Here is a 17,694-nt window from a genome sequence, read left to right as displayed (position 1 = left end):
CAAAATAGATAAAGTTTTATTCGGTAAGAAATGTAACTGTCATAAGGTGAGAAAAATGTGAAGTCCGTCAGCTTCAGCTCGGGACCTCCTGCTTACAGGATGCGTCCTCTACTGGGGTTGCATTACAATACTTACCAAGAAAAGCTGGTTAAATATACTATAAAGGTAATCAAGCATGCCAACAACCTTGACCAGAAACTTGTAGCAGACGACTAAGTTTGATGTGTGATTTTATTCAATTTTAGGTTTTCGCCCGCTATGCAGCTATAATGTAATTATAAGTATATGTCTTCATTATCATGTATTTTTCCGTTTCTTGAATGCAAAAGTACCATAGAGTGGTGCAAAGCTTTCAGGATGAAGTGTATGTTTAGATTGAAGTAGTTATCGGATAGTCAAAAATGTCACTATGTGACAGGTGAGCTAAAAACAACTGTAGATTCTTCCAGATCATAGGCCGCATCTAATGGTAGCTTTATAACATGACAATAGTATTATTCTGACTGCATAAATGCCACAATTAAACAAAGAATGATCTTCTAAGTTCTTCTGGTGAATGAACCCTGATCACTGCACTTACTGCGAACATCCTGTGACCAAAAGAAAATTCACTTAAATATATAAATTTGTTTTCTATTTTCAGTGAGAAAATGATGCAAAACCGAGAGCCATTTTTCAAACCTCTCAATACAGACCACAATACATTTGAGGTACATCTATATAAAAACTTTTTACCTTTTTGAGAATGGTGGTCAGTGCCTTTTGAAAAGGGGAAAACAAAGCAACAATACGAAAGATTTTCAATCATTGCAAGGCTCAGGTTTAAGCTGGCATACATGCATATACATAATACAGTAAAGACTGCCTTAGCAACCCCTTGCTTTCAGCGACTTTCTGTCTACAACAACCTTTTTATTTCCTCTCAATTCATTTCACATTAAAATTGGCTTGTTTCTAGCAACCCCCTGTCTGATGCGTACAGCGACCATGATTTCTTATCCCCAAACCACGACTTTGAACCTTTAAAACAACTTTTTGAATATCCTCTGAAAGGGAGAAAACTTCTCCAATACAAATCATTGAATGTGGTTCTTGATCTTGATAACTGCATCACCATCCTATCGATGACAATTAAGTGAAGCAGACTGAAAGGTCATTTAGAAATACAGGCCCTTCCCCAGCCGCATAAGGCGCCGCGCTACCGCGGCGCTTAAAACACGAAATATAGCTTCCCGCAGCGCTTAAATATCCCGCGCGGTGCCTCAATTATTAGCGCAGCGTCTTAAATCAGTAAGCGATTTCATCCCCGTGAGATACCTCAGGTAAAGTTTATGAATACACAGTGTAGCTGGCTGTTTACCGTGTACTGATAAGGGTTTAAATACGACACGTGTTGATGAAAGTCTGTGTTTTCACAAGTTTGCGGTTAATTGGAACAGGAGTGATTGGAATATAATTAGTTAAGGATTAAGTCTATGCAAAGAAATGGGATAACAGTTGGTGGCGGCATGCATGGGTAAGTTAATTGTTATCGTGTAATAAATTACAGAGAAAGGCAACTGTATGAAAATGACCAGTGATTGTTTGAAGTTTGAAATCATTGTTCGGGATGAACTGAAGCAAACTTTTTCGAGGATGTTTAATTACTATTGTTTAAGGTGCTATTAATTTCTAAATATTAAACTTTAACTACTATGATATTTTTGTTTCACTTTTTTTTTTGTATCTCTCAAAGTAAACATGAAAAGACCAAGTGATACAAGTTTCAGTGGAATAACAAAATTTAGGGCAGTTTACCTAACCATCATTCCTGGGAAAGACCAGTTCCAAATAAACAGCCTACTTTCTCACGTAAAGAACCGGGCTAGTCGGTAAAAGGGATGAATGAATTCTCTTCTGCTGCTTTTCAAGGAAGTCAATATTTCTGTGCTAAAAAAACATTGATTTGTTTAGAATCTCTATTTACTGAATATATTTACAGCATCATGTATGGTCCAAAGAATTTTAGAAGAAAAAAAACAAGAAACTTATCAACAACAAAAAAGTTATGATTCATTTTGTAAAGTCATTGAAACATGTCATTTTATTGTAACTTATGTTTCATTTCAGGCTCTTTCAACACACTTCTCCCTTGAAGAAGACTGGGCAGTTATTGAATGGGCACAGGTGAAAGCCACCCTTACCACAGATGAACACTTGGAGCACAATGGAGTGGATTATTGGTAATCTGCCCGAGTCTCTCCCAAACCTGTGCAAAGTCGCTACAGTGGGACTGCTTCTACCAACCTCCACAGCTGGTGTGTATACATGTTCTTTCTGAAACTTGCTGCTTGCAGTAAAATACATATTTAAACTTGAAATACAGAACCTGCTTCTCTGTGTAAAAAAGCTGCAATAGTGTTGTTAACACCCACAAATATTTAACAGAAATACTGTTGCAATTCATTGTGCAGAAGAACACAAGACAAATGTTAAATCTTAGGAACTTTTACAATATAAATCCATCCTTGGTTATCCTTGCTCTGGGAAAATAACAAATACTTTTTTTGTACTTTCAGATTGTGAGAGAGGTTTCAGCAGTTGAATGTGTAAAGACCACCCACCATTCACCAGTGAGCATGAAAGTGCTTAATGCCTTACTCATGGTGTCCATGCAGGGACAAAAATTGAATGACTTTAATTTCAGTGGTGCAGTAAAGGAATGGCACAGTGCCAAAGACAGACACTTATATAAAAAAAAATGCCTATGTGTTGTTAGTGTTAGTACAAAAGAAGTGGAAGGACATATGTGTTGTTTCGAAAATACTTATAAATGAAGTGGACATCTGTGTAGTGTATATGATATATTGATGGTTATATGATTATGTGAAAATGTAGAAGTAATGAAATACATGTTGTTGTGTTTTTTTGCATATGGTATACTTAAAAAAGCACCATTTGGGTTCGATTTTTAAAAAAAATTCGAACACAGGTGGGGAAACCCCTCCCGCACCCACCCCATATCCCGCCACGCAAACTTTACCCCAGCGCCTTAAAAAATTTCTGGGGAAGGGCCTGAAATATTCCATGTTTTATCAGAGTGTTTAAAGTTTAAAGGTCCTTATTCAGATGCTATCTAGAACATTTCTTATTTGCCTTAAACAAAGACCTATATGCTAGTCAGATTGTGTATAGAGAATCCCTGTCTACAATGACCTTTTTGAAATTCTCCGAAGGTTGGTCACTGTAGACGGTCTTTAGTGTATTTTAACGAAATTACAGTCAACCTGTAGCAAGTATTCTTACATAGCACTAAATTCTCAGATTTTCAGATAATGATTTTTAGGGGCCAAAATTCTGCCCAATACCCCTGTCCAAATATATGTTATTTTCCTCTTTTTCTGAAAAGAATTCTCCTCAAAATTTTTATGCCCCCAAAGGGAGGCATATTAGTTTTCAACTGTCCGTTCGTTCGTTAGTCGGTTTGTCACAACGTTAACTTTTTGCATGAAGGCACTTTACTCGTGAACCACTGCACCCAGGACCTTCAAACTTATTGAGAACACGACTCCTACTGTCTTTGGGGTCACCAGGTTAAAGGTCAAGGTCACCAGGTCAAAAGTCAGGGTGCTGCGGGGGCATTTGTCACCATTAGTGAAAGCTCGTTGTTGTTGTTGTTGTTCTTGTTGTTGTTTTTTGTATTTTTTTACATATCCCATTCAGCAAAACACTTTCTGGATGTACATGATAATGTAAATTAAACTGTACCAGCCCATTTAAAACTTTAGACATTGTGTTTTTAACCAATTTCTTTTTAGCTCACCTGTCACAAAGTGACAAGGTGAGCTTTTGTGATCGCGCGGTGTCCGTCGTCCGTCCGTGCGCCCGTCCGTAAACTTTTGCTTGTGACCACTCTAGAGGTCACATTTTTCATGGGATCTTTATGAAAATTGGTCAGAATGTTCACCTTGATGATATCTAGGTCAGTTTCGAAACTGGGTCACGTGCCTTCAAAAACTAGGTCAGTAGGTCTAAAAATAGAAAAACCTTGTGACCTCTATAGAGGCCATAATTTTCAATGGATCTTCATGAAAATTAGTCAGAATGTTCACCTTGATGACATCTAGGTCAAGTTCGAAACTGGGTCACGTGCCATCAAAAACTAGGTCAGTAGGTCTAAAAATAGAAAAACCTTGTGACCTCTCTAGAGGCCATATATTTCACAAGATCTTCATGAAAGTTGGTCAGAACGTTCACCTTGATGATATCTAGGTCAAGTTTGAAACTGGGTCACGTGCGGTCAAAAACTAGGTCAGCAGGTCAAATAATAGAAAAACCTTTTGACCTCTCTAAAGGCCATATTTTTCATGGGATCTGTATAAAAGTTGGTCTGAACGTTCATCTTGATGATATCTAGGTCAAGTTCGAAACTAGGTCACGTGCGGTCAAAAACTAGGTCAGTAGGTCTAAAAATAGTAAAACCTTGTGACCTCTCTAGAGGCCATATATTTCATGAAATCTTCATGAAAATTGGTCAGAATGTTTACCTTGATGATATCTAAGTCGAGTTCGAAAGTGGGTCACGTGCCTTCAAAAACTAGGTCAGTAGGGCTAATAATAGAAAAACCTTGTGACCTCTCTAGAGGCCATATTTTCCATGGGATCTGTATGAAAGTTGGTCTAAACGTTCATCTTGATGATATCTAGGTCAAGTTTGAAAGTGGGTCACGTGCCGTCAAAAACTAGGTCAGTAGATCAGATAATAGAAAAACCTTGTGACATCTGTAAAGACTATATTTTTCAATGGGTCTTCATGAAATTTGGTCTGAATATTCATCTTGATGTGATCTAGATCAAGTTCGAAAGTGGGTCACGTGCCGTCAAAAAGTAGGTCAGTAGGTCAAATAATGAAAAAACGTTGTGACCTCTCTAGAGGCCATATTTTTCATGGAATCTGTATGAAAGTTGGTCTGAATGTTTATCTTGATGATATCTAGGTCAAGTTTGAAACTGGGTCAACTGCGATCAAAAACTAGGTCAGTAGGTCGAAAAATAGAAAAACCTTGTGACCTCTCTAGAGGCCATACCCTTGAATGGATCTTCATGAAAATTGGTCAGAATGTTCATCTTGATGATATCTAGGTCAAGTTTGAAACTGGGTCACGTGCCTTAAAAAACTAGGTTAATAGGTCAAATAATAGAAAAACGTTGTGACCTCTCTAGAGACCATATTTTTCAATGGATCTTCAAGAAACTTGGTCAGAATTTTTATCTTGATAATATCTAGGTCAAGTTCAAAACTGGGTCACATGAGCTCAAAAACTAGGTCACTATGTCAAATAATAGAAAAAACGACGTCATACTCAAAACTGGATCATGTGGGAAGAGGTGAGCGATTCAGGACCATCATGGTCCTCTTGTTTAGTGTAACATACATGTATTTATGAAATATATTAATGCTTTTATCACAACATATTTTTTCCCCTATTGTTTACGTTTTGAAACCAGTGATAGCTGCACCACGGAAATGTTGACAGCTCCTTTCCTTCTCACCACCTTTTGGTGGTGGAGCTAGAGTTTAGCAACCTTGAAAAAATTGGATATTGGGTTCCTTTATCACATGGAAAACATGGGCTTTTGTGCTAACACCCAAGAATGGGTGACTGCCTGGTAATACCAGGTGCTGAAGAATCATTACAAAAGTATTAAAGATGGTAGTAACAGGTAAGAAGAACTTAATACTATAGGTAAAACAAATTGATAAGATAAGATGTGACAATTGAAAACTCTTGATTTTGACAATACTTTTATAAGCTTATACTTTTTTTAAATGGGATGTTGTGGGGTAAAAAAACTAGATTTTTTATCTCCCTTCAAGTAGGATGTGTTAACTTTAACAGTTTCATAAATTTCAGGTATCGGCCGGAAAGACTCAAAGTAAGAACAGACAGGCACAAAACTCGAATGGTATATTATTCCAATTCTGCCAAATTTGAATTGTCTTAATTTATTTGTCCCTTACTTGTTAAACACCAGTTTTAGGGACTATAGTTTTGCACAGGGCCAGTAGCTCTTCCATGTATCAAGGGAGTATTATATTCATGGTAGAGAAACCATGTGACTAAATCGGATAATGTGCACGCAAAAGTGCTAAAAATAGGCCCGCTTCAGGTATATTTCTTCACTATAACTTTTTTGATCCGCAATTGTTTTAAATGAGATAACGTGCATAAACCCCGCAATAAAAAGCTCTTTCAGCAGATATATGTAACTTGATGAAACTCCCTCCCATTTTTACGTAATCCTTGCCCAGCTGATTCGAAAGATGCAAAATATTTTGATAACGAACACGTCTGTTCCCAAGTTACGCACCTAGCACAGATTCTGCAGAGAATTTTCACTGGAATTAGGTTTAGAATAAAGCTTGTCATTGTCCAAAGTCCTGTACCAAATATTTAACATGACTATTCAGGAATATTGAAGATATCGCAATACAAAGGGTGCGGTAACGTACACGTTGCGGTTTTTCAGGAGGTGACGTACACGTCATTTTTCCCAAGAGGGTAATGTACACGTCAAAGACTATTTATCATGCATGTATTGTAGAACATCTTTGTCTTTAAATGACTGAACTGTAAAGTTAAAAAAGATGCAGATGCTGGGAATAGGCTGTTTTTCTTTTGATAGGTTAGTATATACAGAAATTCTACAGTGAAAATGAGAAGCAGTTGGAATTTTATGGTCTAAACATGTTATTTTGACAAGTAGACATTGTTAGCAGTTTCCATTTTAAATGTCAACTTTTTTTTCTCTCCAAATATCAAAAGTCAATTAGGTTTCTGGGAATAAACCATATAGTTTTGTCTGTCAGCGGGGTTTAATCAAATCCATACGTTCAAATCTTTTTGATGACCCGTTGAACTGTAAACATTTTTGATATTGTTAAAAAGATGCTGGAATTAGTATAAATCCCGAACTCAAACTCAAACAATAGCAATTGTTTGATAACCATGATTTTTCTTCATTAAAACGTTTCAATACAGAAAATCTTTTTTATATAATATGACAGCATGCACTTTATTTGTATCATTGACAACCTTTTTGAGTTCAACCATGCATGGGATCATAACAATCAACCAATAATACAAACACGTTGTTGTTGTCGTTTAAATTATTGTGCAGGAGTAATATGTTATTCTTTCTGTAGGTTAGTGACATAGCTAGTTATTCATTTAGACCTCCTTACTGAAACAACATATCAGTATTGACCTAAATTTTGCATATCTAAGGACTATAGCCATTCCATGATTGATTAAATTATAAATGCTGACATATTCTGATAATATAGATCTATAAATGCGTCCATTACCTTCAAAGCTTTAAAATAACAGCCTCGGTTAAGTTTAGGCTGTGGGTGAAAATAAAAAAATGAAGCCTGAGCATGATTAAGGGTCAGTTTTAAACCATGTGTTAGGAGTAAGTTATGCATTGAATTAGATAGCTAGAAGGTTCTAGTTAAATATATCGAAAGGGCAAGTGTAATTGCAAACTAATGATTTTTGAAAAAAATATTGAACTTTTTTTTTTTAAATGGGTACCATACTTTAATATTAAAACAATTAAAATATAACAGGTCTAAAGCTGTTTTAGCTCAATATAATTATAAATACAACATATATACATTATTTAAACAGTCAACAATCAAGGTAATACAAAAAAAGTGTGTCAAAATCAAAATTTTTATACTTGTACGGGTCAGGTTTTAACACTTGTACCACTTAAAGTTTGATTAGCTCAGTTAAAGTTTCATTTCTAGTGGTAAATTTCTACATTTACAAAACTTCGGGATGTATGCATGAATTGTGCCAAGTTTCATAACAATATATCTAAATTTGTCATAGATACAGATGTTTTCATAAGAACATATTTGTGTATTTTCTGTACACTTGGGACAAAAACACACGGTGTCACTTATTATATTTACAATGTTTGAAGAACAATACCAATATCTTTCAGTTGTATACAAACAAAACAAATCATTGAAGAATAGAGAAATGAAAAAGTGTCTTGCAGATGTGTGCTCTTGTTAATAACCTATAAAATGAACATTTGCTGATAATAATTATAATTACGTAAGTTTTCAGATGGAAATATTTGGCAAGGAATGTACAACTGCTAAAACATAAATTAAGAACTAAGTTAACAACCATTTCTTTGCATCAAATATGACATTATATGTCATGAGCAAATACCATAGCATTTTTATTACAACAAAGTTTAAGGTAAGCATTACTATGTACACTTGGGACAATTATAAGCCCATATTAGATTAATTGTTTTTCAAAAGAAAACATTGACATTGTACCATCATATGGATAAAAACATTCTCTTGGTAATTTTATTAAGCAAATGATAGATTTTTTTCAGATTTCGTGTTGTATTGATCTATTTGTTAAAGTATTGCTTGCTGATGTTTTTTTCAACTTCACTCAGTTTCTCAGTACTGCAAATTTTGTGAACATGTACGTAAATGAAAACAATTTTATTATCATGGGAGTAGACATTTTCACTTCAGATGTTTCTCTGAAAAAAGAATTCTATTCATATTTTGTATAATATCATATTTAAGTTATCTTTATGTCCCAAGTGTACAAAAATAGCAATAATTTAAACCTGCAGCATTTTACCTTAAAACTCATTAGTTTTTAAGAGAATATGCATTCTTTTAAGCTATAATAATAGCAGCATACATTAAAGTATATAATTTAGAAATTAAGTTAGTCAGTAAAATTGGACACTGATCTAAAAAAATTTCTTACTGTCAAAATTTGGAATAATTCATAATATTTTGCCAGTTTACCATTATAACAACTGAAAAGACATTTCTGTAAGAAAACTGCACCCTATTAAATGCTGCCATGCACCTAGGTGACATGTCATTTATATTTTTGGGCACAGACCTGTAAAATCAAACATGTCAAAAGTCATGTACACTTGGGAAAACATATTATTTGCAGGAAAAATCTCATATGGCATAACTATGTCAAATCTGTGTTAGGACTGATTTGTAGGGTCCTCCTCTTTATAGAAAGAATGTGCAAATAAATAGAAAAATTCACATGAAAAAGAAAAAAATATTTATTAGTTTTGCTATTTTGTACACTTGGGACATTTTTTTATACATATGACAAATGAATATGACAATGGTGTGCCGTTCAAAATGAATTAGTCGAAAAAATATTGAAAAAAAAAAAAAAAAAAAATATATCACTACTAAATGAAGAAAAAAGACTTCACCTAATTAATAATGCTTTTCAGTGTTGGGGACATTCTCCACTATGTCTCTTCTCGTGCTCCTTTAAATTACTTTTTCTCCGAAAAGACTTTCCGCATTCCTGGCACATTTATTCATTCTCCATGCTATAAATAGATAATATGATACTGTGAAATCATTTAAATTCGCTGGCATGAAATTTTGCGCAAACGTGAAAAGGGCTATTTCGTGCGGGCTTTAATTCGCGCATTTTCAATTTTAGCAATGAAAAAATAAAATCAAAAAATAATAATAGCGCTGTCTTAAATTTGCGCAATGGCCCTGGCGCGAAATACGCGAAATTCGTCCTACGGGAATAAAAATGATTTCACAGTAGTTTTAATGCTGTTACTCTCGGTGTAACCAATGATACCTATGTGCGTATTTAATACTTCTTTTCGTTTGTCTTTGATTTACGTCCTCTTTCAAAAGTCAGAATCATATGGTGCGGACAACTAAACTAACCATCGTTCTGGAAAGAACAAGTACTAGGCTTCCATCCCCTGTAAGCAACTGTCAATTTTTTTACTCAAAGATTCATGGTCGGTTGCGCATATGATGGATTTAGAGCAAAACAATTTCAAAATTTTATCCGGTCCATATCTCCTAAACCCCTTGAAGGATTTTCATGAAACTTGGGTCAAATTATCACCTCATCAAGACGATGTGCAGAACCCATGAGTCAGCCTTGTCGGTTCAAGGTCAAGGTCACAACTCAAGATCAAAGGTTTGAGCCAGCCATTTTGTGTCCGCTTTATATATCCTAAACCCCTTGAAGGAATATTATAAAACTTGGGTCAAATGATCACCTCATCAAGGCAATGTGCAGAACCCATGAGTCAGCCTTGTCGGTTCAAGGTCAAGGTCACAACTCAAGATCAAAGGTTTGAGCCAGCCATTTTGTGTCCGCTCTATATCTCCTAAACCCCTTGAAGGAATATTATAAAACTTGGGTCAAATGATCACCTCATCAAGACAATGTGCAGAACCCATGAGTCAGCCTTGCCGGCTCAAGATCAAGGTCACAACTCAAGGTCAAAGGTTTGAGTCTTCCATTTTGTGTCTGCTCTATATCTCTTAAACCCCTTGAAGGAATTTTATAAAACTTGGGTCAAATGATCACCTCATCAAGGCAATGTGCAGAACCCATGAGTCAGTCATGCCGGCTCAAGGTCAAGGTCACAACTTAGGGTCAAAGGTTTGAGCCTTCCATTTTGTGTCCGCTCTATATCTCCTAAACCCCTTGAAGGATTTTCATCAAACTTGGGTCAAACGATCACCTCATCAAGGCGATGTGCAGAACTTATGAGTCAGCCATGTCGGCTCAAGGTCAAGGTCACAACTGAAGGTCAAAGGTTTGAGCCTTCCATTTCGTGTCCGCTCTATATCTCCTAAACCCCTTGAAGGAATTTTATAAAACTTGGGTTAAATGATTACCTCATCAGAACGATGTGCAGAAATTATGAGTCAACCATGCCAGCTCAAGGTCAAGGTCACAACTAAGGGTCGAAGGTTTGAGCCTTCCATTTGGTGTGCACTCTGTATCTCCTTAACCCCTTGAAGGATTTTCATCAAACTTGGGTCAAATGATCACCTCATCAAGAACTCATGAGTCTGCCATGTCAACTCAAGGTCAAGGTCACAACTGAAGGTCAAAGGTTTCAGCTCTGTATCTCCTAAACCCCTTGAAGGATTTTCATGAAACTTTGGTCAAATGATCACCTCATCAAGAGGTTGTGCAGAATTCATGAGTCAGCCATGTCAGTTCAAGGTCAAGGTCACAGCTAAAATCAAAGGTTTACCCTTTCACTATCCATAGCAGTGGTGGGGGATTTAGCTGTCTTTCAGACTGCCTTGTATGTATAGATATATACAAGAAACTTTTAAAGAGCAGTAAACGTGTAATTATTTCCAAGTTAGGGTTAGGACTAGCTGACGCTACTCATTTTCACTGTAGCATTTCTGTATATACTTACCTACCGAAAGAAAAACAGCCTATTCCCAGGATCTGCATCTTTTTTTTTTTAACAATATCAAAATGTTTGCAGTTCAGTCATTTAATGGCAAAATGTTCTACATGCATGATATATAGTCTTTGACGTGTACGTTACCCTCTGGGGAAAAATGACGTGTATGTCACCTCCTGAAAAACCGCAACGTGTACGTTACCGCACCCTTTGCCTTACGATATCTTCAATATTCCTGAATAGTCATGTTAAATATTTGGTACAGGACTTTGGACAATGACAAGCTTTATTCTAAACCTACATTCCAGCAAAAATTCTCTGCAGAATCTGTGCTAGGTGCGTAACTTGGGAACAGACATGTTCGTTACCAAAATATTTTGCATCTTTCGAATTGGTTGGGCAAGGATTACGTAAAAACAGGAGAGAGTTTCATCAAGTTACATATATCTGCTGAAAGAGCTTTTTATTGTGGGATTTATGCACGTTATCTCGTTTTAAACAATTGCGGATCAAAAAAGTTATAGTGAAAAAACATACCTGAAGCGGGCCAATTTTTAGCACTTTTGCGTGCACGTTATCCAATTTAGTCACGTGGTTTCCCCACTGTGTATATTGCTTGGCAAAAATATCTCCCATTATGAGATGACATGTCATGCACAATACCCAGATCCCTAAGGCCTTGCTAAAAGGTCAAGGTCACATTTGATATAAAATTTCAACAGAGTCTGTTTTGTGTCCTTGCCAATCCCTCAATCAAGGGATTTTAATGTAACTTGGCACAAATGCTACCAAGTAATTAATTAATAAGACGATGTTTCACACTTATGACCCAGTCCCCTAGCTTCAATGTCAAGGTCAAGACTTAAGGTAATTTTTCTTGTGCAGTCTAATTTTTCCATCCAGGAATGGATATTTAGATAACTTGGCTTAAACAGTCAAAAAAAAATGTTGCTATATTTACTTCAGAATTTCCCTTTAATATGACGATATATTTCATTACTGTTTTTCTTTCTTCTTTTCCCATAAAGTTGAAAAATGAAATGCTATTAAAGATATTTAATTTTTTTTTATGTATTAGTAAGTGTTAAAAGCAATATACAACTTTACACTTTAAGATATGCAAATCTAAATCCAAGGTTTTGCTTTATACTTGTGTAATACAAAAGTATATATATACATCACTGACAGATATCAGCTGCAGCTGAGATAATTAGGGGGCTCTGCATTGGCAATACTTCATTCAGTTGTTCGTGTTTATAGATATTTCTTTATTATTTGCTTAATGTCAGACTTTTAGTATTTGCCATAAGACTAAAGCAGCCATGAATGTACCTATTTAATAAATTAATCCCACAATTTTCAGAAAATGTAATAGTTAAGTTATAATTTCAGAATTCACCAGACCAGATCAAGATTTGGCTGTCAATGGGGAGAGACTGAATTCTTTGCATGCAAAACTACACCAGGAAGCTGATAAAATAAGAAAATGGAAAAATCAGACAGAGTTAGACATGAAACAAAAGGTTTGATATGTTGCACATATAGCTTTTCAGTGAGCTGGCTATATTTATATGTAGTCTTTGAAAGAGATTTTAGTCTATTTTGTCATTTATAAGTTGTTCTTACAAGTTTTTAACTTGGATGAAACAGTATTGCACTGTCAGGCTTTCAAGTAGTCCTACTTTTCCTACTTTTTACGTCTGTTCCTACTTTTTTCCTACTTTTTTTGAAAAACTCCTACTGTTCCTACTTTTTTATCTAAAGAAGAAGAAATATGTTAACAAATATTGTAAGTCTATTTATATAATTAATTTTGTTACATAATAAAAGGACTGGTAGTGTACTTGTGATGCTCTAGAGACCTTTGACATGCTGCTGGTGACCTCTTATGCATGCAGACAGTTTGTTATGTGAGTTGAATACTGACCGTAATTTTGAAGCGTAACAGGTTGCAGGTAGCTATATACAATGGGGACATCAAAGGATCATGAAAATAGACGGACCTTATATATTGTGATTTATGTCCTGCTGCGTAATTGTGAGTAAAGATACAAGATTCAGGCCCAGATCCAGAGCTAGACAGAGGGTGCCCATGCCCCCAAAATTTGCTGAGAAGTGACCTGTACTCATCAAAGTTGCACCCAACTGAGGAAAGTGTCCCTCCCAGTACCTCAAAATTAAGCCCCCTAACCCCCACTCCCCTAAAATGACTGGGATACCTCCTCCCATACCTCAAAATCTAGACCAAAAATTGCACCAGAGCCCACCGTTTCATACCTATATTTCAAAATTTTCCAGGGGAAGAGCCCCCTGAACCCCTAAAATAACTGTGATACTTCCTCCCATACTTAAAAATTTAGACCAAAAAATATACCTAAGCCCGCCATTTCATACCTGTGTTTCAAAAGATCCCCCTAAAATGACAGGGATACCTACTCCCATCCTTAAAAATTTAGACAAAAAAATGCACGAGAGATCCACCATTTCGTACTTGTATTTCAAAATACTCCAGGGGGAGAACCCCCTGACCCCCCTAAACTGTCTGGTATGCCTCCCCTTACAGAAGAAAAAGGCCTGCTGCGTACTCTTGCTGTATACATACAGCGTATATGATGCTTACATGATGTGTACTGAAATCAAGGGCTTTACATAGTACACAGGATGTACGCTCCAGGAGGAATTTAGTATGCGCGAAATAGTACGCAGCATGTACGAGGCAAAAACACTTTTCACATGCAAATGAGCCTGCGGCGTATATGCTGTGTACTCCTGGCCCGAGTCCTGCGGCGTACATGCTGTGTACTCCTGCTGCATACATGCTGTGTACTCTTGTAGCGAAACTGCTGTGATAATGTAAATTCCTTACCCCACCAACTTTCGTATGCAAATGCTGATCATTTGGACAGAAAAAAACAGAAAAAAGATAAGTGACATGCATCAATAAGTATTTACCCTTAACAAAATAATGTAGATTGATGTTATCAAATAAATTAGTATGCTTTTCTTCATCCACTTTTCAATGAAATAAATCAATTTTTGTAGCATGTAATTTGGTAAACATTTGAAGAAAATGGCGTAACTGCATCAAGGGGAAATAACTTTAATGCAACTAAATATAAGTGTTATGATTTATTATAGATGATGTGTGCGTAGTATGTATTTATTTTGATTAAGGTATAAGGCCCCTAATAGTAATGTTTAAAAAATGGCATTTGCTTGGTATATTCTTACACTTGACCGTGCTTCGCACTTTGTTGCAAATTTTTAAAAACTTTTACCATGCTGTTTTTTGTAAATTTTGTGTAAATTATGGTATTTCCTCAAGCTCAAGTAGAGACAAATTTCAAAGTGGCGGTCTTTATCCAAAACGTTTGCAGAGAATTCATTATACCATTATTTTGTATGAAAGAATCATCAAACTATTGGTAAACAATTATAAAACTAAAAAATAAAGGTGTCAGTATAATTTTTTCTAGGGTGCCTCAAGTAAACAGATTTAATGAGACAGAATTCTATCTCCAACATTGAAAAATTAAGGTCGAATCCTGCGGGGCTGTTTTGAATTTTGCTCACTTCATTCAAAAACAACTGTGGGGCAGAAGTAAAACCTACCTACATTTCTTCCACAACATGTAATCTAAAGAATGTAGGCAAAATAGATAACTTTTACCGCACGTAACTCAGTATTTTTAAAGATATCTTACTCTATCCCTTCTATTTCAGAGGTAAATTCACTTTGAACAGCAAGAAATTGCTTATCAAATGAATATTTTCCCATTTTTGTACAATAAATCAATAACAAGTCTTGAAAGAAGTAAAAACTTATTAGAAAAAAAGAAAAAAAAGGAAAAAAAAAAAATTGGTCCCAGTGGGGCTTGAACCTACGCCCCCCTGAAAATTGCAGTCAAAGTAGGTTTATGGTAGAAATTGAATACTCTTCAAAAAGGAGGTACTCTATTATGGAATAAGGTCAGTAATTCGGTCGAAAATGTGCTTCCGTGGTGTAGTCGAAAGAAGTCCATAATAAATAGATCTTAATTTTTCCATTTTTTGCGCAAATTCGTGTAGAACGAGTGCTTTAATCACCGTTTTTCATTACTAGAAGACATTTTGCATGAAATGAGATGGTTTTCATGTTCATACACCCCACATGTCAAGTTTTGCAGATCGAAACCGGAAGTAGGTGTTTATTGCGCGGACGAGAGTATATATGCACCATTTTTAGGGTAGCAGGCCACAACTGACTGGCATTTCACTAGGAACTACATAACCCCCTATTTTCTTTTCATTTTTTCGTTAATTTGTGATAGAACTTTCATGAAAAATAGGTGTAGGAAAAAGTGATGTTCTCTAAAGATACGTAAAGACGACCTGAAGTTGTCGTTTTTTATATGAAACAAAGAAGGATTTGAATTACTGACCTTTAACCTTATGGGCCTAATACCTTAAAATCCATCTGAGAACAATCTAGGACTGGAATTATATAAGCAATTATACACTTTTACGTCCGTAAAAAGTAGCACACCAAAAAATTTTGGATTGATTTTTTCCAATGGGGCGAGCGCAATTAGCCAAAAACGTTCTGAAAATATACGAGTGGCAAATCCGATGAACAACTTTTTAATTTGGTGAGGTCTTAATGAGTTAACATAATGAGCATGAAAGCCTTTATAAAACTTGATAGAATGGTGTTTTGCTTAGGAGTATTCAAATAACAGTGAGAGCTATTAATTCTTCTCATTCGGGCGCTGTTGAGGCATTATCTTGGTAATTATTTCATGTATTACAAAATGTAATGCAACAAAGTTCAAATGGGCTGTTTTAAAAAAAATGGCAGGAAACATGTAAAAATGATCAAAAATTAAAACAGGTCTAAGTAGCATTCTGATTACCTCATTTTAATAAGCCGTCATTGCAGTCTATAAAAATGGTTGCGTGCAAACAATACAACACATATTAAGTTTTTTATTGATCTTTAATTCAACTGACCCAACAAAAAAAGAGAAAACAACACTCCATCTTCAAAGTCACTGCAGAAACAAAAAGTATAATTCTTTGTGTCTTTTTATGCTCACTTTTCTTAGTTTAAGTGTGAAAGAAAATGAAAAAAATGTCCAAGCTAGCTATATGCCTCCAAAAAATTAAATTAATTGATTTTTTCGTTATTTAGCCCAATTTTATGGCTATTATAATGAAGAAAGTTTGTTTTTTAAATTAACTGTGTACTCTTAATACAAAAAGGCAACTTTGCCATATATTTTAAAGAATATCAAATAAATACCACAAGGTATTACATAAACATGACTTAGTATTTCATATTACAGAACTGATTAACAGTTTGACCAATAAATGTTTCACTCCTGACATAATACACATTATTACCATAACTTAGATTTTAACTTAATATTGTGATCTAAACAGAATGCAAGTGTAATAACACCTTAATTTATTATTGCAATGCAGAAAAGAAGCGACTTTTTAACAGTTGATTCTGAAACTTTGATATTTTTACATTTTTAGAACAACAACGATGAATTTGATTCAAGAAACAACAACAGATTTTCAACTTTGAGTTAACTTACAAACAGTTTTATAAGAACAGCTCCTCACAGTGCTGATTTGTTACATATCAAAGTAACAATGAGCTATTAATATAATATAACCATGATATTTTCTGAAAACATAAAAATGTCAAAATGTTTCACTCCTGACACGTTCGTCAATTTAAACACTAAGAATGAATAGTTCATCCTGCACATTCAAGCTCTGGTATATTGAACTCCATTTTGATTCCACTGCAAGGCAACAGTTAGGCTGAGTTAGAGTTTGTTAAGTATCATGTAGTGACTGCCAGGACACACCAGTGTTTGACTATGTTTGAACTCCCGGAATGCCTCAGTGTCTTCTGGAGGAACCTCAACTGTATTTCCGGTTCATCAACCTTTTCATCCTGCAAAATTACGTGAAATGCAAGGTTATATTAAGAAATTTGAGCTAAACATTACATAAATCATATTTTATTACCTTAACATATAAACTTGATTATTTTATATTATTTGAAGTGTCAGTTTCTACTATCGTAATTAAACCCCCTGAACATCGAAGTTGTAAGGTGGGTTAACTGGTTTCAGTTTGTCTGACTATCAGTCTGTTCATCTGCCTGTCTGTCCATCTGTCTGTATATAGACACAACCTTGTGCTCATCAGTTGTTACCCCCCAAAAAACTCAAGTTGTAAGGGGGTATACTAGTTTCCTTTTGTCTGCCTATAGACACAATCTTGTGCAAATCAACTCTTCTCATCCCCTTGACACAATTTGATGAAACAAACTTCACAAAAGTGAAATTTAACAACAGTTACTGTAGTTGTACATGGTGCAGGTTATGTTCTCTTTCAGAAAAAAAAATATGCAGAGTTATGGGACTTTGTTTTTTT

The 17,694-nt window shown here is 35.3% G+C and overlaps 1 protein-coding gene and 1 long non-coding RNA gene across 3 annotated transcripts in view; both read left to right on the top strand.

Annotated features, from left to right (window-relative positions):
- The first annotated feature begins 179 nt into the window (after positions 1-179).
- Positions 180-17,694, top strand: part of LOC123551661 (interaptin-like) — a 69,899-nt gene continuing 52,384 nt past the window's right edge. For both annotated transcript variants that reach the window (XR_006686452.2, XM_045340740.2), the window contains exons 1-4: positions 180-271; positions 644-710; positions 5,895-5,946; positions 12,652-12,782. Coding sequence is in view for 1 of the 2 variants with exons in the window: in XM_045340740.2 (XP_045196675.2) it covers positions 651-710; positions 5,895-5,946; positions 12,652-12,782 (243 nt within the window). In the remaining variant the exon portion in view is untranslated. The remainder of the gene's footprint in view (positions 272-643; positions 711-5,894; positions 5,947-12,651; positions 12,783-17,694) is intronic.
- LOC123563185 (uncharacterized) lies at positions 1,179-2,993 on the top strand. Its single transcript, XR_008370598.1, has 3 exons — positions 1,179-1,516; positions 2,110-2,297; positions 2,559-2,993. It is a non-coding gene; the product is annotated as an uncharacterized LOC123563185 (long non-coding RNA).

This window comes from Mercenaria mercenaria, chromosome 4, assembly GCF_021730395.1.
Source record: "Mercenaria mercenaria strain notata chromosome 4, MADL_Memer_1, whole genome shotgun sequence".
NCBI lineage: Eukaryota > Metazoa > Mollusca > Bivalvia > Venerida > Veneridae > Mercenaria > Mercenaria mercenaria.
Note: the sequence above shows the minus strand (reverse complement) of the source record. Positions and strands in the feature narration are given on the sequence as shown.